Here is a 27842-nt window from a genome sequence, read left to right as displayed (position 1 = left end):
AGAAAGAAAGAAAGAAAGAAAGAAAGAAAGAAAGAAAGAAAGAAAGAAAGAAAGAAAGAAAGAAAGAAAGAAAGAAACAATCTTTACTGTAGCCAACTGATTAAGGAATTCATCTTTGGTGATGTCCTTGCCAAACATGTTAGTGTTTTATATAATATATTTTATAGGGAACCTGCTTTGGCAGGGGAGTTGGACTCGATGATCTCTGGAGGTCCCTTCCAATCCCTACGATTCTGTGATTCTGTGATAATGCTATTCAGTCATTCCCTCAAGCACGTCTCAGTCAGCAAACTGTATGTTGTGGTTCCCTATTTTTGACATCACGAGTCTCGAATCTCTTTTTCAAAGTGGTGAAGATTCTCCACAAAATTTCTCTCCTTCCTTATCTGCTGCTCTTCCATCTTCTCAAAAGCGTATTCAACCTATGAGGGCAGTTTCAAGACAGACGGGAGGTATAGAATGAGGGGGTGAGCCTTGAGTCACTGAGCTGCTGTGCAGAAAATTTAAAGCAATTTTAAAAGACAGTGCTTGGCCCTGTTCAATGTTTGATCAAAAAGATAAAGGCTGGGGAGGCTGGTTATCTAACACTCAATCTCAGACATTATATTATTTTTATAAGTTCTTATATATACCTGCAAGAGCATGGTGTAACTCTGAATATATTTCTGGTTTAAAGTCTTGCAGTCATACATTTGCAAATTTGGTGTACAATGATCCCCCATTGTGGCGTCTGAGTCTTTTTTGTTGTTTTTCTTTTGTCTCTAACTTCTCCATCAGAGAAAAACTCTGTTTCATTTGTTCTATTCTTGGTGCAGTGCAATTTGTACCCAACCCCAGCACAGGAGACTGTGGAGTAGCAATCTGGTCCAAGGAGGGACATGAATGCAAATTGCTGTTATTGGTGCAGTGAATTTTGAACATTCTGGTGCTAGCCTCACTCATTCAAACCAGGGATAAAAGAGATCTTACTAGCCAGAAGGGATCAATCTCAGATGATACTGAGTTCTTACACAGCATTTCTTGGAACTAAGAACCTTACTAAGAGATATTATTAGGGCCTGACTGACTCAGTGACTCTGATCAGCTGGATTTAATGCCCATAGAGCGCAATACAGAAATTAGAAGACATTAGACATTAGAAACTTTTGGTAAACAAAGATCATTTCTCAGTTTAGGGAAAACATTGCTCTGAGTCTGGTTTTTATTTGTTTGTTTGTTTGTTTGTTTTTCTGGGGGAAAACACCAATATGGACATCCAGGTCCTCCAGGAATCTCTTGGAGTTGTCACTCTTATCTCTCCAAATGCACTCATCTGCCTAATGGTACTGCCTAACCTAACAAAAACTATCAGAAAATGCATATAGGGTGAAGTGCAAAGCCAGGCAGCAATTGGCTGACAGAAATATATTTCAGCATGTAGGTTTGGTTTATAAGCAACTAGTGTTGCTACTTCATTTGTCACCTTCTGGTGCTGCAAGCTTTCATACATTTAGCTTTAGAAGAAGAGTTCATTAATTAACCATTGCTGCAGCCTGAGAAGTGACTGAAGCACATCGGTGTAAACAAAATGAGCCCAAGCCACTTTTTCCTACGACTCTAGCAAATAATTTTATTTCTCCTAATTAGTTTACTATTGTGGTATCATGTTATAAGATGCTCTTGACCTTATTCTAATAAAAGAGTTGCACCTGGTATAAATGAAAGAATATTTGAATGAGTTGAAAGTGTTGATTTTTCTACCTGCTCATTTTGGTTGTTAATTTTGGCTTGAATATCACAGTTTTGGGCTTGTTTCTTCTGATCTCTTCACTTTTGTTTTTATCTTAAAATAAAATGCAAAAATCGGTTGTTACTGAAATCAATGGAAACTTTCAACAGAGGCAGAGTTCTAATTAGGAAGAAACTGTTTTTTTCTTTGGAGGATCTGATCTACAGGCATTTTATTATTTCTGCTTTGTTCAAACTCTGCTGCTTTATTTACATGGGAGCTACACAGGGATTGTGCTATCTCTTCTGTGCTGCTTGCCTTAGATCTACCACAGTAGAATCCTTATCTTTAAATCATAGAATGGAATCATAGAATCATAGAATGGCTTGGGTTGAAAAAGGACTTCAAAGATCACTGAGTTTCAACCCTCCTGACATGGGCAGGGTTGCCAACCACTAGACTAGACTGCCCAAAGCCACATCTAGCCTGGCCTTGAATCTAAATCTTGAAACTACCTCTAAATCTGGAGGTATCATCACAATACAAATAAGAAATAATAATAAACAGTATAATCGATCAGTACATAAAAACTACATGGTATTGTACAATACAACAGGTGTTTTATGACTGAAGTAAGGAACTCAGTTGAATAAATGAACTAGATTTATGACAGTTAGATCAGAACAAAGTCTAGATATGCTCATTCTTTTATCCCATGATTCTCTGCCTTTTTATTAATATATTTTTTATTAATATTAATTTTTTTCCTTTATTAATATTTTTCCTACGCATACTAGATAGAGTTACAATTGGCATGGAAATTATCCCACGTGCTCAGTGTGGTTTGAAATTAATGTGCCATTTTCATATTCTTTTATAGAAAGGAACTGTATTCACCACTGATTTCAGCAAGGAAATGAGAATGAGGATCATTCTTCTTTTATCACTAAATTTATCAGTGGCCCTTGCTGACCTCCACACACCACTTTATGTTTCTGTGCTCTGGATGATTTGAAAATTTGCCTTTCTCAGCTGCTATAATATGTGAGTATTACTGTTATAGGAATCTTTATTAAGTCTGGAATCCACAGATTCAAACTCCCTCACACAGAATTGAGAGAAAACAATAGATCATGTTTTGGTCCTTGTGTAAATACTGTTACTTCTTGGGAAGGAAATAATTCTCCCCTTCTTGGGCTCTGTGTGAAATTGGTTAGAGCTTGTAGGTCTCTGGTTGAACTCTTTGCATGCCCTTTGATGCCTCCAAGATCTGGCATGAGATGCTCGTTGAGACTTAGGCAGAGCATAGGTCATCTAAATCTTGCCCAAATATACTACTATTAAAAAATGTCATTTCCTGAATCTTGCTTAATGCCACTCTTACTGATGCTGCGATAGTTTCCTTGTTCTCTCCAATCCCTAGAGTAATAGCAACTTTTTTACAATAATGGGAAGAGAGGAAGAATTTGCTATCCATATTTCATTATGTTAATACAATTACCTTTTCCTGCTGTTTCATTAGCCACCTGAGAGGCTACTGAGAGGTACCTGAGAGCACATAAAGTGTTCCCATTTCCTATGTGACAGCAAAGGACAATAGGGTCTTTAATAATCTTTTATAATCTCAGCAACTGTTCATGCTTAGAAATGATTTTTCCAATGGCTTATCACTTTCATTCCTGTAAGAATATACTTGTCTCTTATTTAGGATAAGGGATATTTATTTACACTATCTGAGAACAGCCACTTTTTGCTATTCCTCCACAGTAAAATACCTCCGTCAGAAGGAGGGAACAGTGGTTAAAGGAATGTATTTTGACATTATCCCTGTCAGTATCCCTATATTGTTCTTTTAAAGCTTAAGTTGTTTGAGGCCTAGAAACACATCTCAGGAATTGTTAAGGTAGCTGTTCTCTCCTCTTCAAACAACTAACAAAGATTTTTCTAACCAGATAGTTTTTATGGCACCAGAACATCCTAACTTCCTTATTGAATTTATGAATGCTATATTCACTGTCGTCTCTTAAAGAATCTTCTGAAGGCGTACAAGAATTATTTGAGACTACTTCTGCTTCGCTTTTGTAACACAAAAATGCTGTAATTAAATTTGATGTTGTTGATTTTTCAAACCCAAGTTAACTAATCCATCTAATAAATAAATTATAATATGCTGTATTTGAATTTCTAAGGTTTCAAGCCACTTCATAGCTGTGCACATATTCACATTAGATAGTATTAGATGAACGCAAACACTCAGCAAAGGCAATTATGTACAATTTCTTTTTTTTAATCTTTTTTCAGGTTCAGTAATTCCATTCGTAAGCCAAAATGTTATTTGCTATGTTCCTAAAGTTCATGTATATCTAAAGGGAGTTTATAAAAGTAATTTAAAAATGTAAATAATTACTATCATTTAAAATTCAAACTATAATCTCAAAATCAAACTGTTTTCTTTTGGCTAATATTCAGCAGTGACAGATTTGGGAAGAACTTCCAAATTCACTAGCCAGAACTTAGAACCCTTTACCACATAGAGAAAATTCTGAAAATCTAAAAAAAAATTCAAAATATTAAAAAAAATTATAGAGAATTCTACAGATAGAATCTTACATGCTTAGGATATGTAATAGACACATGGATGTGTCAATAAGGGAAATGATTTAGTGATGGGCTTGGTAGTGTTAGCTGATGAGTGACCTTTGTGATCTTAAAGGTCTTTTCCAACCTAAATGATTCTATGATACTATTATTCTAAGATGTTTAAAGAAGTGAGACGTCTGACCAATGAGGACTGTTCAGGCTGGAGAAGATAAATTTTAGGGGGAATCTTATCAATGTCTATAAATATCTGAAGGGAGAGTTCAATGAGGATAGAGCCAGGCTCTTTTCAGCGGAGGTCAGTGTCAGGATAGGAAAGTAATGGGCACAAACTAGAAGTTCCATTAAGTGTTGAATCAAATAAGAAAACAGAAAACAACAGGTGTTGTGTGTTTTGTTTTTTTGTTTGTTTCTTCGCTTGTGCTTACTGTAAGGGTAATTGAACACCATAACATGTTACCCAGAGATGTTTTGAAGTCTTTGTTTCTGGAAACCATGTTGAAATCTGACTGGACAAACCCTTAGGCAATCTGCTCCAGATTATCTTACTTTGAACATGCATCTTTGACTATATGATCACCAGGATTGCCATCCAACTCACTTATTCTGTAAGTCTTTAAGGGCTAGCTGCTCCAAAAGTTATGCCTCCTAATTTATTATGCTGGTCTGTGACATCAGAAGAAAATGTTAATGGTAAGGCAGTAGAGGCTGAATCTTCCCACCAATATTTCATCACATTTTATTGCCGTGTGACAGATGGCAGTACATGGACAGTCTGACAAAATGTTATCTGACATGGAAGTGTGGATGAAGCAAAGGGGTGTCATTGTCTTCTATGAGAAAAAAAATGACACCTACTGACATTCATCAACACTTGCAGAACATGTATGGAGACCAATCAGTGGGTGTGAGCACAGTGAGGTGGTGGGTGGTGCATTTTAGCAGTGGCAACCGTGACAGTGCATCACCTTCATTGGTGCAGATATTAATGACCATGGCGTGCAGCCTCTTGTTCATCACTGACCAAAATGCACAGCTAATGTTGGTAATTGATCTTACAAGGATCTGGAGGCCAAAGCCAGCATCTCTGAATCCAGCCTGAAACAGCACAACTCTTGTGCTCACGGTGTGAGATTTGTTTTAGGACAAATGCAATGCCTTATGCACCCCCTTTGGTCCATTTCAGCTTCAAATCCTGCAGTGGGACTTAACCGCAGACTTTTTTCAGGGTCACCATCTGGCATGGCACATCACTGCTTCATGGAAGATGATCTGTAGGCTTATCACCATCCTCACCTGGTGATATCAAGCAGCCCTAGAGCACAAGATTATAGCAAACATCAGATACATACACACTCAGTGCTTCTTTTTGGAAATGATTCTGCCTCTACACACTAGATCTTTGTAGCATGAGCAATATTGCAGGAAGGAGAGATTGAATAATATCAGTAAGCATGTCTTTTCTGGCCATCAATAAAAAGAACTCTTTCATCACTACCAACCACTTTATTTCTCTCTCTTGTTGAATTGTTACATAAATGTTAGAGATACCTGTCCATGAACTGTGGTCTCACTGCAGATTTCTCAGAAACCTTAGCTACTAAAGTACACTAAAGGCAGGCATGTCATCCTTAGGCAATCTACCAATATAAGGACCATATTTGATGAACTGATGCTATCCTTCTTTTAAAATGATAGAAACTGAACTTCCCCCAGCAAAACACGGATGATTTGTATCAATATTGATTTCAGAATAGAGAACAGCTCTTGAGAAGAGAAAGCTGAAGGGAAACTGTGACAGCCTTCAAATATGGAAGGAGTTGCTGAATAGAGGAAGACATTGTTCTCTGTCTCTCCTGTAGCTAGCAGGAGAGATGGTGGGCTTAAGTTCCTGCAAGAAATATTTACATAAGATAATAGGAGAACTCTTGTGACAAGACATAAATAAATAACTAGTATTTGCCCAAGAGGCTTCATCCGGACGTATGATTAATCACTTCAGGGAAGAATTGTGCTAGGAATTGTTTAGGTAGCATCCAGGATCTGGAGCATGACTTAAATGACCTGTCAAGGTCCCCTTGTGCCCTAACTTTTATAATTAAATGATACTGGCTCATAATTATCACTTTGATGCCAAGTGTTCTCACTTTCCACTTTCCAAGGAGGTTAACAATTCCGAATTTCTGATGGTCCATTCACTGCAGCTAACAGATTAGTCTGAACAACCCTGAAATTCCAGTGTCATTATTTAGATCAGTGGTTTTCTAAGGACATAGTTAATCAATTATTTATCAAAAACTAACTAATAATACTGCTGATGATGCAAGAAAATGATAGAATCTGACAATCTCTTCCCAGAGGCTAATGGTTGATAAAAGGACTATATTGTCAATAAAGTCCAACTGAAAGAAAAGCAACATCTACAGAATGAGAGGTTATTATTGCAGTCAAAAATATATTTCAGGTCATCATCATCTTATTGTAATTGACCTTCAGTTTTCCTCATGTCATATACCTGTTCAGATTAGTTTTATTTATAGCTACATATTAGTATATAATCAGATCATCATCATTTTTTGTATTCTGTTCATTACAAACATTTGAGGGGCATATGCCAATTAATTATGAAGATTAGGAATTCTCCTGGATGTTCCTGCTCTAAGCAAAGTAGATAAGCACCTCCAGATGTTTAAAGATATAGTCTCTGAAAACTTTGGGCTGACTTCACAGCCATTTTACAGATATACAATGCGTATGAAAATAACAGGAACAATATGGGCATGCAGTGATATAAATAAGCACAGTAATTTCTTCATACCTGCTGAGTAGCTAGAGCATTATTAGGAATTGGATGGGTCCTAGCTATTTTTTTACATCCAAATTCATGCTGGACATCATGGGATAATATGTCTCTTGCAGAGTTTCTCTAACACTCCAGATAGGTCTATTAGACTAGAGGCTGCATTATGCTATTGGAGTAGCAGTGCATTTTTCCTAGGGCTGAACACCCCATCTCTGCTGGAAAGCAGACAACTCAACTTTCACTTTTTACACAAAATGCTCTCTTCGTCTTCAATAAAGAAAAGTGTTCTGAGCAGCAGACAATTGTAATTCAATCTTCAATATTTTCAGTATCTTCAATATCTTTATTGACAACCTGCATGAGGGCATGGAGCACACTCTCAGTAAGTTTGTGGATGACACCAAGTTGGCTGGAAGTGTCGATCTGCCTGGGGGTAGCGAGGCCCTACAGAGGGATCTGGACAGACTGGATAGCTGGGCTGAAGCCAACGGGATGAGGTTCAACAAGGCCAAATGCCAGGTCCTGCACTTTGGACACAACAACCCCAGGCAATGCTACAGGCTTGGGGCGGAGTGTCTGGAAGAGGTATAGGTAGATAATAAGAGGTATTCCTATAGAGGAAATGGACCTGGGGGTATTGATTGATGTCAGCATTGTGCCCAGGTGGCCAAGAAGGCCAATGGCATCCAAAACAGTGTTGCCAGCAGGAGCAGGGCAGTGATTGTCCCCCTGTACTCAGCTCTGGTGAAGCTGCACCTCAAGCGCTGTGTCCAGTTTTGGGCCCCTCACTGCAAGGAAGACATTGAGGCCCTGGAGCGGGTTCAAACAAGGGCACAAAGCTGGTGAGGGGTCTGGAACACAGGGCTTGTGAAGAGTGGCTGAAGGAGCTGGGATTGTTCAGTCTGGAGAAGAGGAGCTCACAGGAGACCTTACTGCTCTCTATAACTACCTGAAGGGAGGTTGTAGTGAGCTGGGAGTCAACCTCTTCTGTCATGTGACTAATGATAGGACTAGAGGGAATGGCTTCAAGCTGCACCAGGGGAGATTCAGGCTGGATGTTAGGAAATACTACTTCTCTGAAAGAGTGGTCAGGCACTGGAATGGGCTGCCCAGGGAGGTGGTGGAGTCACCGACCCTGGAGGTGTTTAAGGAATGTTTGGATTTTGTGTTGAGGGACATGGTTTAGTGAGAACTACTGGTGGTAGGTGGATGGTTGGACTGGATGATCTTGAAGGTCTTTTCCAACCTCGGTGTTTCTGTGATTCTGTAATTCAGGGAACATATTGGATTATGTTCTCTTCAAGGGTAATAAACTCTGACTTTGCCAAGATAATTGTGGTTTGAGTTTTTTCTTACTGTGAAGGTCAATACACTCATTCAGCAAAATGCCTTTATTTCCAGGCTACAAAATCTGTATCAGCAGTTCAGAGCAACTATAAACAAACCTTTAGTAAAATATTTTTAGTCTGCTGTTTCTAATCCTACCTCATACAGGAATCTGTTAGTAATGATGGATGTTTTGAAAATTCATGTTGGATTTTCAGTTCAGTGTAAAGAATGGCATAAAACACACGTGGAATACAGATGTTCTTGTTTATCTCAGTGAAAACAGGGTAATAGGATAGAGGTAGGTCATCCTGGTATCGTTTTCAATTGTTATCATCATTTAAAGAGAGACGCATCAACAGTTTGTTCCTAAGGATGCACTTTTTGAGAATGACTGAATGGACTAGATTGTCTCATGTGCACCTTCGCTTATTGCAAGTCCTTCAGATCTGCAATGTCTGCCTCTGTGATCCAGCAATGACTTCTTATTGAATTCTGAGATCAGAACCAACTATTAGAAGAGGGAATTTTCAAACCTCAGTGACAATGGTTCTTCCATTTCAGTTTCCATTTGAACTGAGTAGATGCTGGAAGCTGAGAGTTACCATACGCACATTTTTCATCCCTCACTAAACCGCTTTTATTATATATATTTCAAAAACACATTATACCCCTCTGCAAACTTCAGATCCTCTTTGATATTCCCAACTTCTTGTCAGCTTTAGGTCAGTCATTGTCTTGTTCAGTGGAATTTCTTCAAAGAAAGAAATATTTGAAGAAAGCACAGGTGAACTGGTAAACAAAATTTCAAAGTGAAACCTTTCTTTGGGAGACTGTGAAAAGAAATCTATGCAGTGATGGTTTATAGAAAGTCTCCAAGGACATGTTTTATGTAGTGGACAATTCTGCTTGATGTCAGAATCTTCCGTTTCAGTTCAAGAGAGAGGGCTCTGCAATCCCATCTTGCAGTAACTTTCAAAACTGGATCAGTTGGGCCTGGATGGATACAGAACATAGAGAATGTGCCCAGCATACTAAGACTGAAATGAGAAGTTTGCTTATGAACAGATCATAGAATCATAAATTCATAGAATCATAGAATAGCTTGGATTTGAAGGGACCTCTGAGATCATCCAGTTCCAACCCCCGCTGTGGGCAGAGTTGCCACCCATCAGACCAGGTTGCACAGAGCCCCAGTCACATGGCCTTGAATGCCTCCAGAGAAGGAGCATCCACAGCTTCTCTGGGCAGCCTGTGCCAGTGCATCGCCACCCTCTGAGTAAAGAACTTCTTCCTAACATCTCACCTAAATCCCCACTCTTTTAGTTAAAGTCTTTCCTCCTTGTCCTATCAATGAGCCTGTGTAAAAATTTAGTCTCCTTCCTTTTTATAAGATGTTCTTTGATCTTTTAAAGTTTGATGATACGTGCATCACACTGCTGTGAAACACAACCACGCTCCATGAGCAGGTTTTACCAAGGGTCATTTGGCTGAAGGAGCCACGGGTTCTGCATAAAGGCCGTTAATGTATTTGGAGTCCTAGGGCTGACTTGCAGGCAAGATTTCAGAATTTAAAGTGAAATATAAGTATGCTCAAAATGAGCATGCTTTAATTCTATAAACCCTGCTACCTGAACACTATCTGTATCTTAAATACTGCTACGTAACCACATAGAATTGTCCCCTTTTTCTCCTGTAGAGTTGTATCAGCCTAAAAAAGACATTTGTACACCTATGAGCCTGACCTGCACAGAAATGCAGTAGTTGATCTTCTTTGCTACTAACTCAAAAAAAAAAAAAAAAAAAAGAAATTCAAATACAGGTTTCCATGAGGAGGGCAATGCAATGAGGCATCTAAGCAAGTTCTTGTTTTTAACCAGAACTGAATATAGGTTTAATGTATATTTTATTGTACAGCGTCAGTGAGATGGATCAGATGGCCAATTAATATCAACAGCTAACATGTTTGTAGTGCTATCTATAGGCAATTTTAATTATTTTCAGCACTGCAGTAGATAAAAAGAAAAGAATTTTACCATTGGGGCTGAGTGGGCCTGATCTTATTTTTCTTTAAGAAGAGAAATGGTATCTTTTTGCACTTTGTTTGTATGTCCCTTGGGAAGGGTCTACCTGGCCACTGTACTGCTAGCTGTATTGCACTCTAAGAATTGATTTTATACTTTTTGGGAAAAAAAAGATCATATTGTTATAAGAAGGAGGCATTAGTGATTCCCTAGGGTATCTGAATGCTTTGTTTCACTTGTGTTTGGATACTTAACATAATAAGATAGATGGAAAAAATTACTTAGATCAAAAAATTACATCAGAGCCAGTAGGCTTATCTCCATCAAGCAGATCAGTCTTTTTTACCAATAATTAAAAACCAAAGAAATCTAACCCATACATTAACTCTGTCCCTTCTCTTTGAGTATTTTCATGGATTTGACTGCCAGTACAGTCTGCTTTTCAAAAGATATCAATCAATTGAGGTGAACACATTCTAAAACAAATTGTGTCTGTTTTCCCTTTTGAAAAGCTTAGAACATGCTATCTTCCTGAAATTTCAGTAAAAAAATCTGTTTTTCAGCTAATTCCTTACTTAATTGCTGGAGTGGTTTTTGCTCCATGAAACATGGCATTGTCAGCTTTGATGTTCCTACCCTGTATGACCAAGGCTACAAGCAATTTGTTTTAGCACTCCTAGGAGAGCAATGTTTTTCTATCATGACTGCTGCTGCACTGATCTATATAGAAGATACATGAGCTAAATGCTCACCCACATCAAACACTGCTTTGCCCAAGTAAATACTCCTTTGAAACCAGTAAGCTCTCTTGTGAGCAGATTAAGACTGACCTTGCTCCCGAGTGGGTGTTTTTAAACAAAGTTTGAACTACAAAACTGTGGGCAATATTCATAGTCAAACACTGGATCAAATCTTGCATTCACCGGGAGGCATCTCCTGTTAGTTTATGTCCACCAAGTTTTAATATTCTCCTGAAGCTCTCATTGGTTTCAGCAGGTCTTAATATTAAAGATCAGAGACAGTGTTTGCTTTGTCTTGTGTCATTTATTTAATATCCCATGAACAATATAGCTTCTATTTCTCACACTTACACAAGCAGTAAAAACAAAAGTATGTCTTGTATTTTCAGACAAGGAGAATTTGGCTCGCCGCATATATCAGGACATAATGTTAATCCAGAATAAACCAGTGCCTTCAAAGGAATTAGTCTTACCTAGTCACACCAATGTCAATTCAGAGTGAATCTTGCATCATACATCTCTATGGTAGCAAAGTGGCAGAAGAAACTTAATCCTTTATTATTTGTGTGTGGCGTACTCTGCAATGCAAAGGACTGAGTCAACTTTTTCTCACAGCACTCTTTGTACTTTTGATGTCATTCTGACTTCCAGCTCACCACACTGAAGCATTCACCATGACTAATAGTAAAACAACACCCACAGTTTTCACAGAGGAAAGTGTTTATCCTTGCTGAACTCAGGGAGATAAAATATTAATTCTGTGGTCTGAAATGCTGTATGCTTTCGGGGCTTTTGTCCAGTATATTTCCGTTTGTTCCTATATCCCTTCTCTGTCTTTTCTCTAGCATAGTTCATAGGTGAGAGTTAAAAAATGGAGAGAGAGGAGACTTTTATAGACAATATCGAGTAGCATTAAATTGTTCTCAATAAAATTGAAGTTTGTGGATATCCTATCTCTGAAGGTGTTCAAGGCCAGGTTGGATGAAGCCCTGGGCAGCCTGATCTAGTGCCTGAACTAATGATCGGCAACCCTGTTCATGGCAGGGTTTGCAGCTAGATGATCTTTTGGGTCCCTTCCAACCCAAGCCATTCTATGATTTGATGAAAACACAGCTTGAAAAAGCTTAACAGTTCAGACCTGCTTCTGTGCCTAGATGTGTTCAGCTTAGCTGTAGAAGACAAAGGCTCCTGGACCTTATTACCCCATGCTACACTGTCCTAACATTTTCCATGCAGGCTCATGCATATATTCAGATTGTTCAGAATCATTCTAACATCACATCAGAACCTAAGACACATCAACTGAGTTAATCCAAGCACAACAAATTACACCTTATCTGAAAGGAGAGTCAGAGAGAGATCCAGCAGGCATTGGCACAGGCTACCCAGGGAGGTGGTGGAGTCACTGTACCAGGAGGTGTTTAAGAAACGTGGAGATGTGGCACTGAGAGACATGTTTTAGTGTTTATGGCGGGGATGGGCTGAAGATTGGAATTGAGTCTTAGGAGTCTTTTCCCACCTTAATGATTTTATGATTCTGTTTCCTGCAGTCTATCCAAGGTCTCCCTCAGGTCATATCAGTATTAGCCATTAGTGGATCCTGGGATACCTGAATTTCTGCATACTCCCAAGTCTAGTAAACATAAAGTGGAATGTCAAAATACAGTCCACTATATTTATGCTACTCAAAGTTTCTCCAAAGTCAGGGCAGGCCTTAGGTATATCTGCCATGTTTATAGTTCAAAAATATCAAGGAGATTCAAGAATCTCAGTCATTTTTCTGAGCATTTCGCTAGGAGAGGACACTGCTCAGTTCCTTGGTTTTTATGGTTCTCATAATTAACAGCAAAAGGAAATCATGAAGGAAATAATAAATACAGTGAATGTTAATTGCATTCATTGTGGTTTTTAGGTCCCTTTTATAAAAATATGTTTAAATGTGAGCAAAGCATTCATGGAAGAAAAAAAAATAGAAGAATTATTTGCCTTATTATTTCTAGGGTTGCAGACCTACAGCCTGATCCACAGTCTGCAAGCTGACCCTTGTGATCTGACACAGAAATCAGATGTAGATTCAATGGGCGATCTCCATCTCTAATGGTGTTTGTGGTCTATGCAAAATTACCTCTCTGAAAGAGTGGTCAGGCACTGGAATGGGCTGCCCAGGGAGGTGGTGGAGTCACTGGCCCTGGAGGTGTTCAAGGAACATTTGGATTTTGTGTTGAGGGACATGGTTTAGTGAGAACTATTAGTGATAGGTGGATGGTTGGACTGGATGATCTTGTAAGTCTTTTCCAACCTTGGTGTTTCTGTATTTCTGTGTTTCTGTGAAAATGACAGCTAGTTACAGGCATAGCTGTGGGGAAAACTCAGACTTTTGCTAAAAATGCTGGCAATGAAGTGTAAAGAGCTTTTGTTTCCATGTCTGTTTCAGCCTTTTTTTTTTTTAAGCTAATAGTTTTACAAAGGAACATCTGTGGGGAGCTGTTTGTTTGTTTTCCAGCAGGTATAACAGATTAACACAAACATCTGATCAGTGGAACTTCCCATTAGTGTAGAAGAAGGCTTTGAAGAAGACATGTAATTTGGAAAATGACAGTAAAGAGTATGACACCCTCATTTACTTCTTCATACCAGTATTTTCAGTACAGCTTCAGTTAAACCAGTTTACTTTTTAAAAATTATTAGTCTCACCCAGACTGGTGTACCTTTCATAAGACAGTCTTCATTTCTTCAAAAAGGATCCAAAAGGAAGTTAAGATCATTATGTCTTACATTTTCTTTTTCTTTCTTTTTTTTTTGTTTTTTTCTTTTTTTCCATTGCAAAACCAAATGGAAAAAATGATTTGCAAAATCCTTTCTTTGCCTATAGACAGAGCTTGATAATTCAGAGGGAATCATGTACAACCTGACCCAATGTAGCTAGGCAATCTTCTCTGGTGCAGGCTGTTGTAATTCTGCAGACTGCACTGAATCAGGGTCACCTGTATGAAAATCATGGAAACTGACAGTTCCATCAGGAAGAGGGGTAGAGTACATACTGCAGGTAATTGCTGATTGCACAAACATTTGATCAGATGAAAACAACAACAAAGTGTGTCAGAAAAGATGAACTGCTGTCAGCCCTCCAAACATAATTATCATTTACTCAGTTTTGACATCCTACTTCGGATAAGAGCCGTTATCCAGAGCAATAAAAACAGCTGTGCAGAACACTGTCACAAACCCATTTAGTAGAAGTTCAGACTACCTAATTCTGTTTTCCTTAAAATATGGTTAAACTGTTTTCAGTGTTGCAAAACTGCTTTGGTGATATTTTTTCCATCATGCATCCTGTTCAGTTGCATAATGCAATACAGGAAGTACTAGAATTTATTCTGCCTTTGCTATCTTGTATTAGATTAGAGACAACTACTGAGAAAACTTGGGACATTTTCCAAAAGTTATTTTAGAGATCCCTTTTTTTAGATTGTCCAGACTCACATTTATGCCCAATGATGATCTCAGACATTTTCAGACAGATAGCAGCTGGAAGATTTTCTCACTTAGAGGTTAGCTGTGATATCTGATGTGTGTTTCCCAACAGGTGCATTTGAAGTGGGAGATATTCATCTATGCAATGCAAGGGTAAAAAATCGATTTCTCCCTTGGTTATAAATGGAGCATGACTTCTATCAAATGTAATTTGTTCCATTTGTTTTGAATAGTAAATATACAGCTTGCTAGGGATATCAACTTCTGCATTAAAAAAAAAAAAAAAAAAAAAAAAAGTGTAGGGAAAAGTCAGCCTGATCTTCAAAAGTCTGAAATACATATGTGTAGAAATGGAAAGTCCATAACTTCTTTTCAATCCCTTGTGAGCAATGAGCAGGCAAAAACCATCACTTTAGCAGTTTCCTAACCTACCCTGATTGCTATGAGCTACTTGAGTGAGTTTCAACGAACACAGGCACTTGTGTGGTATTGTGCTTTGTTTTTCATCAGTTTCTATGGGTTCTTACAGAAGCTGCTCTTGGTTAGATATCTCAAGTAATTTAAAGGAATTCTGTACTACGTATACTACAGTTTGAAATCTACGTATACTAAGGCTGCTTAGAAAGTAATGTTCCCCATTTTATTATGTTGGTCCACAACATCAGAGGCAGATGTTGGTGGTACGGCAGTAGGGGATTGAATCTTTCTGTCAATATTCTGTTGACATTCACTGATACTTGCTGAACACTAAAGGAAACCAAACAGTGGATGTCATCACAGTGAGGTAGTGGGGGGGGGGGGTGTGTTCCAGCAGTGGCGACAATGGCAATGGGTCACCTCAACTAGGGCAGATTATTACAATTACAGAATGCAGGCTTTTGTTCAGTGCTGGGAAAAATATGTATGTAATGGTAGTGACTATGATGAAAAACAGTATTTTGTAGATGAGAATTTGCTCGATTAAATAGTGTTATTTTATGCTCTTATTTTATTTGTTGTAATTTCCATGGAAATAAATAGGAGGCATTACCTTCAGAGCAACATATGTATTTTGAAAAGAAAACAGAGATTCTCATTTGATCCTTCTACATTTAAGCATACTAAATAAGGTGACATTTATGGAGAATAAAGTGAAGACTTCTAGAAGGTTTGACTTTAGATTTTTTCTTTTTTATTATTCTATAATCCATTTTACTGAGAGTAGAGGGAGAAGGTACCTACCCAGCAGACAAAACACTGAATAGGGGATGTTATTCATCTCAGAGGATAAGACTGATTGTTCTGAACAGGAACATTTTAGCTATCTGTAACAGCATCCTGTGTGCACAGTGATGATGAAAGAGTGGTATGAACATGAGATGCGATTACCAGATCTCACTGTGTAGTTCAAGATCAGTTCCTAGCTGAGGGTCAGAGGGAGGATCCAGCAGACTCCCCTGCAGCCATGGAAAACTGCTTCTAATTAAGATAATTTACTCACTTCTGCTCATTCACCTGTATGCATGAACTATGATCCTAGTACTAACATTATCCCAGTGTCCAGCCAACTAAACGTCTATAAAAAGAAAAGCACCAAAATAAGGTTACCAAAAGTCACAGAATAAATTTTTTTGTTGCTGTTGCTGAAGTTAGGTCTGTATTCTAAATTTTACACTAACTCAAAGGGAGATGAATGTGATGTGCTGAAAATGATTTCACATTTGGGGCTGTTCAATGACAGCAGTAAGGTTGTATGTTCACTCTATTGCCTCTGTACATCATTCAAGTTATGTCAGCTTTTATGAGTCTGATATGATACAAATTTTCTGGAAGACCCCTCGTTCCACACTGTGTTGCCAAACATGGTTGATAGCTGATCACCAAATTGTATGGTTTGAGTTACCTTTGAACAGTTTACTCAAACATTCAATTTTCTAAATTTCTAATGGATTCAGTGAGATGGAATGAGCAAGGAGGAAATAGCTATTTTTTAATAGCAAATTAGATCTCTTATTCTGACTATTAGAGATATGTGTTACTGAATTCTGTCTTGAACTAGGATGACTGATATTGCACAAACATGACATTGCTCAGAAGGAGAATGAATGGTCTTTGTTTGCCAAATCATTAGCAGTGCAGGAGCAATAGGTGTGTTAAGATACTTTACAATGAAACCAGTGATGTTTGGCTGGTCCTGTGTCAGGAGTTGGACTCAGTGATGCTTGTGGGTCTCTTAAAACTCAGGATATTCTATGATTCTATGATTTTATAATCATTTCTTAGCATACATTCTGTGCTTGGTAGACAGGGACAACAAGTCTTGGATGCTATAGATTTCATGCACCTTAGGGGCCAGACTGTGATCCGAAGTATATAATGAAGTTCTCTAGCGTTCACTTTGGAAGCAACAAGAACAAACTTAAGGAAAATTGGTTGTCCTGATGGCCTAAACAAGTTCTGAGTTTTTGAAAAAAGGATTTTTCTGTGAGAGTTTTGCATAAAGGAATTATAAAACTCAGCTCAAACTGCAAAAGCTTTATACCAAAAGCTTATATATACAAATGACTGTTTTCACATTTAGAAAACCAGAAGTAGGTGGAGTGAAGCACGCCTCTTAACTATCACAGTCTGTACTCGTCTAAATTTACTATGAATAAGCTGTATCTCTCTCTTCCTCTCTGTCTTCTCAGGTAAATGTTATATTCCCACCTGTCAGTAAATTATGGAGATTTGGATAGGAAATATTTCAGCACTCACTCCAGCTGCGAGCAGCATCATAACAGCCGTTGTACAGTTGGATAAAGGATCAGGAACAGATGAGCTTTCTGGAAATTCACAGCAACAATTCACAAGGCACCTTTGTGGGGCAGGTGGGGCTCCAGTAAATTTTGATGAAGCACTGATAGTCTAAGACATCGAAAAATCTATCATGGCCAGTAACATTTAGCAGAATCCCAGAAGTCAGATGAAGTGAACCTGGGGAATAAGAAAACTCCTTACAAGGTGGCTTAACAATAAAGCAGTAAAGGTTCCAGTTTAATGAGTTAGCAGCAGTACCAACTACGAATACTCACGTGCTGCTTCTCCCTGTGGAGGCTGTGATGTGAACTCAATCGGACAACTGCTCTAGATAGGAAAATCACTGCCAATGGCAAGTGTTTGTTTTTTAAGGTGGCCCATTTCCCTGATACAGTTCACAGAAGGGTCCCACAGATAATTGATCTGGCTTGACGAAGGGGAAGCTGTGCTGAGGGTTCAAGGTGGGCAAGAGGCAGAACAGAGATACAAGTACTTACTGGTTTTGCTGCCAAGAGCTTTGATTCATAAAACCATGGTCTCAGCTGGAAATAGAAGCTTGCTGTAGCCTAGCAGTGAGAGAGTGCTGGAGTCTATGCTGCCAGATGTTCCTGTTCTATACAAAGTACAGAATTTTGATTTCAAATCCCACACTTCTTATGTATCCCTCAGCTCGTTTCTGGTGATCTGTTCTTATAAGAGCTTAAGTTATTTTCTGTGTAAGTAACCTAAGTAAGGCAAGGATAAAGAAGGTAGTGAGGAATGAGGTTTTTGAGACATTTTAGGTAAAAATTCAACCTTGTGGCAAGCTGCTATTTTTAGTTAAACAACCAATTATGAATCAAAATTTCTCTCTAAACCCAATTAACCAATAATAATTACCATAGCAACGAGTTCTTTATGTGGCACATGCTGAAAACACTCTTACAGATGCACAACAGCTTTACTTTCCTAGTCTTCCCAAAACAACCAGGAACTACTCCAATCTGTCATTGAAGCAAATCCTAAACTAGAAAGCCAGACAAGAAAAGAATTAAACAGTTTCCACCGGCTCATTTCAGGAATGAATGAAATTCCTGCTCTTTAATATTAATCTTCCTTGAGAATGTTCAGCTGGAGATTTATTTACTTTTCAGATGTGTTTTGGTGAGATTAGCCCCAGAACTGTTCTGTTTCTATACTGAAGATCTAAATTACCTGCTGAAGAGTATTAGTTTTCTCTTTTCACCTGAGATGGTAAAACAGATGTTTAGCATTCTCCCACATTTCAGATCTTTTTCTGGACCTTCTCAGTTTTCTTTTCTTCCTCTCCATTTGCTTTATATTTGAATCATAGAATCATAGAACGGGTTGCGTTGGAAAGGAACTCAAGGATCATCAGGTTTCTACTCCCCTACCACAGGCAGGGCCACCAACCTCCAGATCTGGAACTAGAACAGATTTCCCAGGGTCTGTCCAATCTAGTCTTGAACACCTCAAGGGATGGGTCATCCACAACCTCTCTGGGCAGCCTGTGTCAGCACCTCACCACCCTCTCTGTGAAGGATTTCCCCCTGACATCTAATACAAACCTTCCCTCCTTGAGCTTAAAACCATTCCCCCTTGTCTTATCACCTATTCACCTGAGTAAAAAGTTGATTCTCCCCGTTTATAATCCCTTTTTAAATACTGGAAGGCTGCAATGAGGTCTCCTCGTAGCCTCCTCTTCTCCAGGCTGAACAAAGTCCAGCTCCCTCAGCCTGTTCTGCTGAATATCTCCTACCACTGACTGTACTAATCATGATGAAGATAATCTGTGATAGTGAATTTCTTTCAGGTTTTTCTAACCATCCAACATATTTCCAATTTGTAGGATTTGTTGAATTTTGTTATGTTTTCATTTCACTTCAGGTTATGGGTTATTTGAGTTTTCTGAACTCAGTCAGGTACTATACAGTGCACAACTGACCATAACTGGCAGGTCTCAGAAAGTACTGAATTAGGAGATTATACTGCTGACTTTATGGATTTACATTCCCTGATGGACAATTGAACTTTTTCGAAGAGAAAACATAATAAAACCTAAACACGTTGCAGATATGATTTTTGAAGATCTAAAACTTGACATTTGCAAACTCTTCTCTAACTCAGTCTCTGTTCTTCATAAATTCACAGAAAACAGAATTAAGTCCAAATCAGGACAAACTCTGGTGCTTGGAATAGGAGAAATGCCCCCAGGTCATTACACATAGCCCAACTCTGCTGTCAGCTCAAACTCCCTCACCTGTGCCCTTCTGAATTTCCATTTCTTGGGCTACATTCAGTTCTGTCATGATAACCTTTCTGTGTCTGAGATTCACCAGTCACTTTGCAATATATTTTTTAGAAGCTTTTTAATGATTTCTACCTCAACTGTTCCTTATTTTACTATACAGTACCAACCTCAATTAATACTTCTACCCAATCAGTTGTGTTCAGTGCCTTTTAATTTTTTCTTAGTCTGAGATCTAGTAGTTCCAAATCCAACATGTTATCTTTTTTCAGTTGCCCTGGCAAAGCGCTTTTCATATGATGAATGAAATACAAATGAATTAATCTGAATCTGTGTGTACTGTCAATGTTAAACTTAAGCTAGTCCGATCTGCTTCTTCTTCCACTGGCTTTTCTTTTATCACACTGACTTGCAAAGTGCCCTGAGTTGCTGGCATGATGGACACTTTATAAATTTAACTTCTATTTAAAGTTTATTTCTGCGAACTAAACTTTCAATTACCTCCAATGAGAAAAATGGAAAGCAGTTATGGAGTAAAAATTTTAACCTCTGCTTCTAACCATCTGCATCATCTTGTCAAGTAACTTTCTTTAGCTGTATTTATACTGCTATTTGATTACAGAATCATAGAATTGCAGAATCATTAAGGTTGGAATAGACCACAGTGAACCAACCATCAATCCATCACCACCATGCCCACTAAACCTTGTCCCTTAATGCCACTATTACCCTTTCTTTAACACCTCCTGGGACAGTGATTCTATCACCTCCCCAGGCAACCTGTTCCAGTGCCTCACCACTCTTTCTAAGAATAATTTTTTTTCAACTTGAAACCTCTCCTGGTGCAACTTAGGGCCATTACCTCTTACCTGGGAGAAGAGGCCAAGCCCCAGCTCAAAACAAACTCCTTTCAAGGAGTTGTAGATAGCAATAAAGTCTCCCCTGAGCCTCCTTTTCTCCGTAATAAAAAATCCAAGTTCCCTCAGCCACCCCCCGCAATACTTGTGCTCCAGACCCTTCACAGCTTTATTTCCCTTCTCTGGATACACTCCAAGGCATCAGTGTCATTCCCGTGGGCCCAAAACTGTGTGGAGTACTTGAGGAGTGACCTCACCAGGACTGAATACAGGGGAATGGATGATCGTGTGTGAATCATCAGGGACAGCATGGGTCCTATTGTAGATAACTCCCAAGCATCACAGTGATGACTACCTTTTGTTTGCATTTTTTAAATATTTAAGAAGCAGACCTCCCCAGAGACCTATTTAATATCAAAACATGTCACTCATGCTTTTAAGATCACTTGCTATCTCTACTATAGCTGCTTATTTGAGTGCTGTGTGAGGTAAAAATAGGCTAAAAGGCTTATAAATGTCTTGAAAAGATTTTCTTTTTTCATCTTATACCTCAGCTTTCCTACTGTGCTGTTCCTGATTATCTTGCAGTTGGTCTAAAATTGTGTATATCTTACAAAATCAGTCTGTCCTGGTTTGTGTCCCTGACATGCAATAGAAAATCCTGCAAGACTTCTGGAATTGGTCACTGTAAACTGCAGATGAAAGGAATGACAATGAGGGACTAAGGTATTTTATGTCTTTTTCTTTTTTTCTTTTTATTAACAAGAGCCACACATTAGTATTCTTGCAAGGCATAGTGTTTTCATCCTCAGATTGCTTTCAAGCAGACTACTATATATAAGAAAAACAAATTCTTCCTCTGAGTAAGCTGCAGTTTTACCTGTAGCATGTTTTCCATAATTCCCTTTATCCAAATCAAATTATGGACTCATGAAATCTAATTGAAGTCCAAATTCTACTGCATTTGCTTGAAGGCGATCTGCTGAAGTGAGTGGCACTTGTCCTGAGTATTAGCAGAGACAGGTGACTGAACTGGGTACATGTGGATGTTATAATTGTATTTGCAAGCAAACGACAATACTCTGCCACTGCTTTTACCACTGAAATATACAGTTCAAATTTGTAAAATACTTTTATCTTTTTTCATCCTAAACCATAAGTTTTCTAGCATGTGAGCATAGATTATCCTCAGGTCAGTCAAAATGATATGAAATGCTGACTACTCCAACCACCCACAGCTGACTTCTGTTGTTCTGCTGCATGGCACAGTCCAAACTGGTCTTATTTCATGTCGGACTGTCATACACTTAGAATCATAGAATCCTAAAATCACAGAATATCTCAAGTTGAAAGAGAATCATAAGGATAATTGAGTCACACTACTGACTCCACACAGGATCACCCAAAAATCAGACCATGTGTCTGAGAGCATTGTCCAGACACTTCTTGCACTCTGGCAGCTTGAGTCCATGCCCACTGCCCTGTGCAGCCCGTTGCATGCCCACCACCCCCTGGTTCAGACCCTGTCCCTGACCCCCACCTGAACGCAGCTCCATGCCGTTCCCTGGGCCCTGTTGCTGTCACACAGAGCAGAGCTCAGCGCTGCCCTCCGTTCCCTGTGAGGAGCTGCAGCCGCCATCAGGCTTCTCATCAGCTCCTCTGCTCTGGGCTGAACACACACAGGGATTTCAGCTGCTCCTCACACTTCTTGACCTCCAGAGCCTTCACCATCTTTGTTGACCCACTTACTAGCAGTCTGTGGCAGGAAGGAGTTATCTCATGGGCTAAAGTACTGTATTCTCTATTTTATATAGTGGAACAGAGGTGGAAAGTGTCTGCTGGAAGCTGGCTGGTCTGGGGAATGTTATCTCCAGTCAACCGTGGTGAGATAGAGGAAAGCAGAAAACAAGGAGATGGGATGGTGACAAACATAATAAGAATAAATAGTTTTAAGTTCCTCCCTTAAATAAAATAAAGGCTGCAAGGAGATATGCTGTATGTCAGTAAAATCAGGGGAGCTGAAAGGAAGATGAAATGGAAATGATTAGTCACTGTGTCTCATAAGCATGATGGAGCGTTCAAAGTAATGATAAGGTTGCAAACTAAAGCAAAAAAAAAAAAAAAAAAAAAAAACATTTTAAACAGAAAGTGCCTAATTAAATGGTAGGCATTTTTTGCCATTGGATGTGGTAGGGGCCAAAGATATAACTTCAGGTAAATATCAGAGAAAAATGTACACAGTTGATCTACCAGGGGTTGTTAAACAAATGGATAGAGTATGCCACCTCCAGCTTAGAGGTGCTGTAAAGAACAAGATCCTGGAAACTAGGATGATGCAAAGATCATGCTAATCACACCCTATTTCTCATAAGCTTGTCCTAGACGTCTATTATTGGCGAAGATTAAGCAGAGCTTCAGATGGAGCCAGGATATGCAATCTTATTTAATCCTGGCATATAAACTGTAAATGAATTCCCTGTTTGATCATAGAACAATGTTCCAAATTCAGAAATACGGGAATATATAAAGATGATGTTTCTGCCAAATGCATTTGGTTTGATATCAAATATCACTTTTGTAAACTACTTGAATGTGAGGAATGAGACCTGCAGATCTAAGGTACAGCGTCACAACGAGATTAGGAGTTTTTCTAAATGTTTTCTTCTATTAGAAGAAGCAGAAGTTGGATCTTGGTGCAACTGATTATCAGATAACACTACAAAAATACAACTTTTAGCCAATGATATCCCTCAGCCACAGTTGGATGGAGTGTTCAGTACAGTTTAGAAAATACATTCTAATGCACTTGACTTGTCCGTGCACTCCTACCTAAGTGTTCTCTGTAATTCGCAATCAGGGACAGGATTCAGAGTGGTGAACATTTTGTCCATCACTGCGTGGCAGTTTTAATGTTGTTATGATTCTATAAGAATGACCCTTGCTGTTATGGTGCGTAAGTATCAGAACCTGGACATCTCTGCTCGCAGGTGATGCTGGCATGCAGGGTAATGTAGTCCACGGCTGCTTTGTCACCAGGACTGTGGTGCAACCCTGAAAAATGGGGCACAATTAGTGACACCTCATTAGCACAGTGGCTCTGACTGCACCATGACAGAGAGAAGAAAAAAATAACCTAAAACCAGAATGAAGCAAGAGCTGAGAGGACTTCCCATAAATTTGTAACATACATCAGCAATGAGGTGTTGGATAAAGAACTGAATTTGCAGGGCTTTTTTCTGTCTATAATGCATGCAAGTATTACACATTTCCTACTGTGTTTCCTGAAAGATCCTCATTTGTCGATATGCTATGCCTTACAAATAAACAGAACACAGAGAGGTATCAATGACAAGCAAACAAGCCTTTGGAATTCAAACTGCCCAACCATCCACTCCCACTTGGATCGTTTAAGTTCATGTCTCAATGAACGAAGCTGTGATGCACCTTCTACAAGGAAAGAGTGCAGCTCTTACGTAAGCATTGGTGAATAAAAGGCTTGTGTACACAGGCATAGGCTATGCAAGTATTTGGTTATGCATTCAGCTTCTCTTGTTGGATTGTTCAGGATTCAGATCATGCAAACTTGTACTTTGGCACCAGCTGAAAATGAATTTATTTGATTTGATCAATAACAGAATAACTATTATAATTGATACTAATTCTTAGCTAACTGGCACTCTTTGTTTTCCTTAATATGGCTTTGTTCTCAAACTAGCCATAAGACAAATCAAAAAGTTACTTCTACAGAAGAGGCAGTGCAAAAACAAATTGTTAATTATGTTTGTAATCATTCCTGACTATAGCCCTGTGAGTCAGTTCTTGGAAACATCATTTGTGGTTCAACTAGAGTTTAATGCCCCCAAATACTTCATACTTCTTCCTCAAGGCAGAGAGAATTTTATATATTTGATGCCTTTAATTAAGATCCAAAGGATTCCTCTATGCAAACTTTCATAGCCTTTTAGTTTTACAGTCAACATGACTGGAGAGCCACATTCTCATTCCCCCTTCATATTTAAACAGATATTTTTGCTTCTGTTACCTGATCAAATCATGCTTGTTTTTTGTTGCAGATAGCGGCCCAGGCAGTGTTATTTATGTGTATGAACACCGCAGGAATCTTCATTAGCTACCTATCAGACAGAGCACAACGTCAAGCCTTCCTGGAGACCAGAAGATGTGTAGAAGCCAGATTGAGGCTAGAGACAGAAAACCAGCGACAGGTATTCAAGAAGCACTCTTATTTTTGTATTAACTGGAATTGATAATTGAACAGCTCAGGCTGTTGGCTCATTTGTAGCCTCAGTATGATGCTATCTTATTTGTGAGGGTTAAGTGAGATGATTGTGGCCATTTTGCTGTTGTGTATTGATCTGATATGACAACTGAAAAATTTTCTTAGGGAAACCAGATGAATATCACTGTTTCTTCCCATACAAGAACAAGGGGTCATTGTGTGAAGCACTATCTCATAGCTTTTTAGAAATGGTTGTTTACACAAGTGGAGTTAAACTGGGGAAGTTGTTTCAGCATGTCTTGGATACAAAAAGCTTGTATTAGCTGAATGAAGCAACTTCATGGAAGAAAACTCCATCTAGATGGAGAAAATACTAAAACATTGCCTTTGCCTCCCAATGATTTTTCAGAGCTGAAATCCTACTACAAGGAAGTATCATTGTATGCTTTCTCTAATCCTAAACTCTTCTCTGAAAATCTCCTTTTGATCGCTGTGAGCAATAACATATTGGACTAGATGAACCTTTGGTCCAAACTTGTATAGTTGTTCTTAGGTATGTCATAATTTCCAATCCATAACTAAGAGACATCCAGTAAAATAAGTTTTCTGCTTACTGATTTCTGCTTAGGCAGTAGAAATGAGATGTACTGTTATGCACATTATGCTTTTTGACTGAAATATCAGAAGGTTCACCTCTTATTTTAAAAGTTGCATGGAGATCAAAGTACAACCTATACACACTACACTGCTGTTTCTTACTCGTATTAATTTCATTCTTCTGTAAAGAAATGTGTGTTACTTTCCAATTTAATTTAGTTTAATTTATTAAAGCCACTTTCTTATAAAGATATTTAGGAAATGTAATGTTTTATACTTAAAGTGAGAATTGAAGCAATGACTGTGTTGAGTGCTGCCACTTACATGTGACAGAAGGTCTCTCCAGCCATGTCTGGGGGTCCTGAAGGAAAGCTGGATTCTCTCTAGAATGCTCTCTTCTCATTGTAAGTGTAGGAGTTCAGTTTTTGTTTTTGTGGCTTGCTTTTGTTTTTTGTTTTGTTTTGTTTTTGTTTATAAAAAGCTCTTTTCTTGTCAATTCTTTTGTAAACTTGTACTTTGTAAGCTTTTATATTCAGTATCATTCCCTAGAGTTCAGTGCAAACTGCTTTAGAAAATGATAACAGGAATTTTCCCTGCTCCAGATAATTCTGAGGATTTTCCATTATAATTGTTTTATTTTCTCATGGAAAATGAAATTTCTATGAAGATAGCTTTTTTTTTTTTTTTTTTTTTTTTTGAGAAATTCAATTTTGCTGAAATTTTATTTCCTATTAGGAAAATGAAGACAAAGTGCTTCTATTTCAAAGGGTTTAAAAAAATAATAACAAAAACACAGTTTTTTTTTCAGTGCAGATGAAAGTAGGGCTTGCATCTGAAGGATTTGTTTCTCATAAATGTTGAACAGTGCATTTTGTTTTGGCCTGGTGCCTTGCAAGTTTCTAGGGCTGTGTTGTTCCCAGAGGACAGAACTTCATGGAGAGTTAGCCATTTATGACTGAGACTCACCTATAACCAAACAAAGTACTGTGCCATAGGCATCATATGACTAGAAATGCATAGGGGAAAAGGTATTCTGTTCAAGGACAATACCTTAGAGAAAAAATACAGGTATCTGATCACTTAATGAAATAGTTCTTTTAAAACTCAATGTAATGATAAGCTAGTCCCAAATTTAACCATTGGACTTGATGACCTTGGAGGTCTTTCAATCTAAACAGTTGTATGATTCTCTGTTTAGGAACAAAACATTTTGATATAATTCTAATTAATTTGATTCGAAAATTTGAACTCTTATATTATGAACACCTATACATGAATGTATACAAATTTTTACATATTACATATATTAAAGTAATATTACATTGCATGAGTATGATATATTTCTGTTAAATACCCTATAATCTATATTTTGCTGTGTATATCAATGCAAATGAATGATATGTTAGATCTATGTATTTCATACATATATGCATGAAATACATTTCATACCTGTATTATATACATATATATATGTATATAGTATACAAAATATATACACATATGTATGTATTATATATAATCTAAATACATACTTACATATTATATACAACATGTCTTTATCTGTATTTGGGACAAGAGCAATGATGACATATTCAAGTACTGGAATGAAGGGTATCTTCTCTGAGTCTTCTGTTTTTTCCATTTGTTTCCAAAGTAATGGCTCATGTAAGCAATTTCTAAATATGTTCCATTGAGGTGACTGAAAATGTCACATGCTGGGTGGCTGCTTTTTTCTTGTAGCTTTGTCATCTCCACAGGATTACTATCTGCAGGCAGTAATCCAAGCACTGTTTGTTTTTTTATTTTTATTTTCAAGACATTTGCATTTCATGATACAGGTAATGTAGTTTTTCTCCAAGTGGTATATATTATTATTATTATTATATAATATTATATAATAATATACTATAATAATATTATATTATTACATTACTATTATATTCATAGCACATTTAAAAAAATTAAGGATGAATTTTGATAAATTCATTCTATAACTTTCCAGTAAACTTTTCTGATAACTGAAGAAGGGAAAAAAGAAAAAAAAACAAAAAAAGTGTACAAGCCAATAGCTGTGATATGGCTTCTGAAATTTTCTGAAAGTATGAACTGAGCAAGTGGACGTATAGTTATTTGTATAATTCTTCCAGATAATAATTCCAGGAGTCACACTGTGACTTCAATGTTAGAAAAGACTAAGCAGAATATACAAATAAAATATTTCCTCCTTATTAAAAAGTTGCAGGGACTATATGGCAAAAAATATAATTACTTAAAATTGCAGGTAATATTCAATAAGAAATATGTACAAAGAGGAATAAAATATATATATTTTCTGAAGAGACTATTTTCTTTTGCTACATGCATTACGAACTATCTTAATTATTTTTATCAGTAGGTCTTCAAAAGTAGATGTTTTCAAAATTGCAATATGATTTTCCCATAAGCATAGGAA

The 27842-nt window shown here is 37.9% G+C and overlaps 1 protein-coding gene across 1 annotated transcript in view; it reads left to right on the top strand.

The window, feature by feature from the left end:
* The window catches only part of ADCY8 (adenylate cyclase 8), a 121202-nt gene that overhangs the window by 6595 nt on the left and 86765 nt on the right, over positions 1 to 27842 (top strand). Inside the window, exon 2 of the mRNA XM_042869338.1 lies at positions 24630 to 24779. Coding sequence (XP_042725272.1) covers positions 24630 to 24779 — 150 coding nt within the window. The remainder of the gene's footprint in view (positions 1 to 24629; positions 24780 to 27842) is intronic.

This window comes from Lagopus leucura, unplaced genomic scaffold, assembly GCF_019238085.1.
Source record: "Lagopus leucura isolate 7727_CA_CO unplaced genomic scaffold, USGS_WTPT01 Super-Scaffold_100002, whole genome shotgun sequence".
Lineage (NCBI taxonomy): Eukaryota > Metazoa > Chordata > Aves > Galliformes > Phasianidae > Lagopus > Lagopus leucura.
Note: the sequence above shows the minus strand (reverse complement) of the source record. Positions and strands in the feature narration are given on the sequence as shown.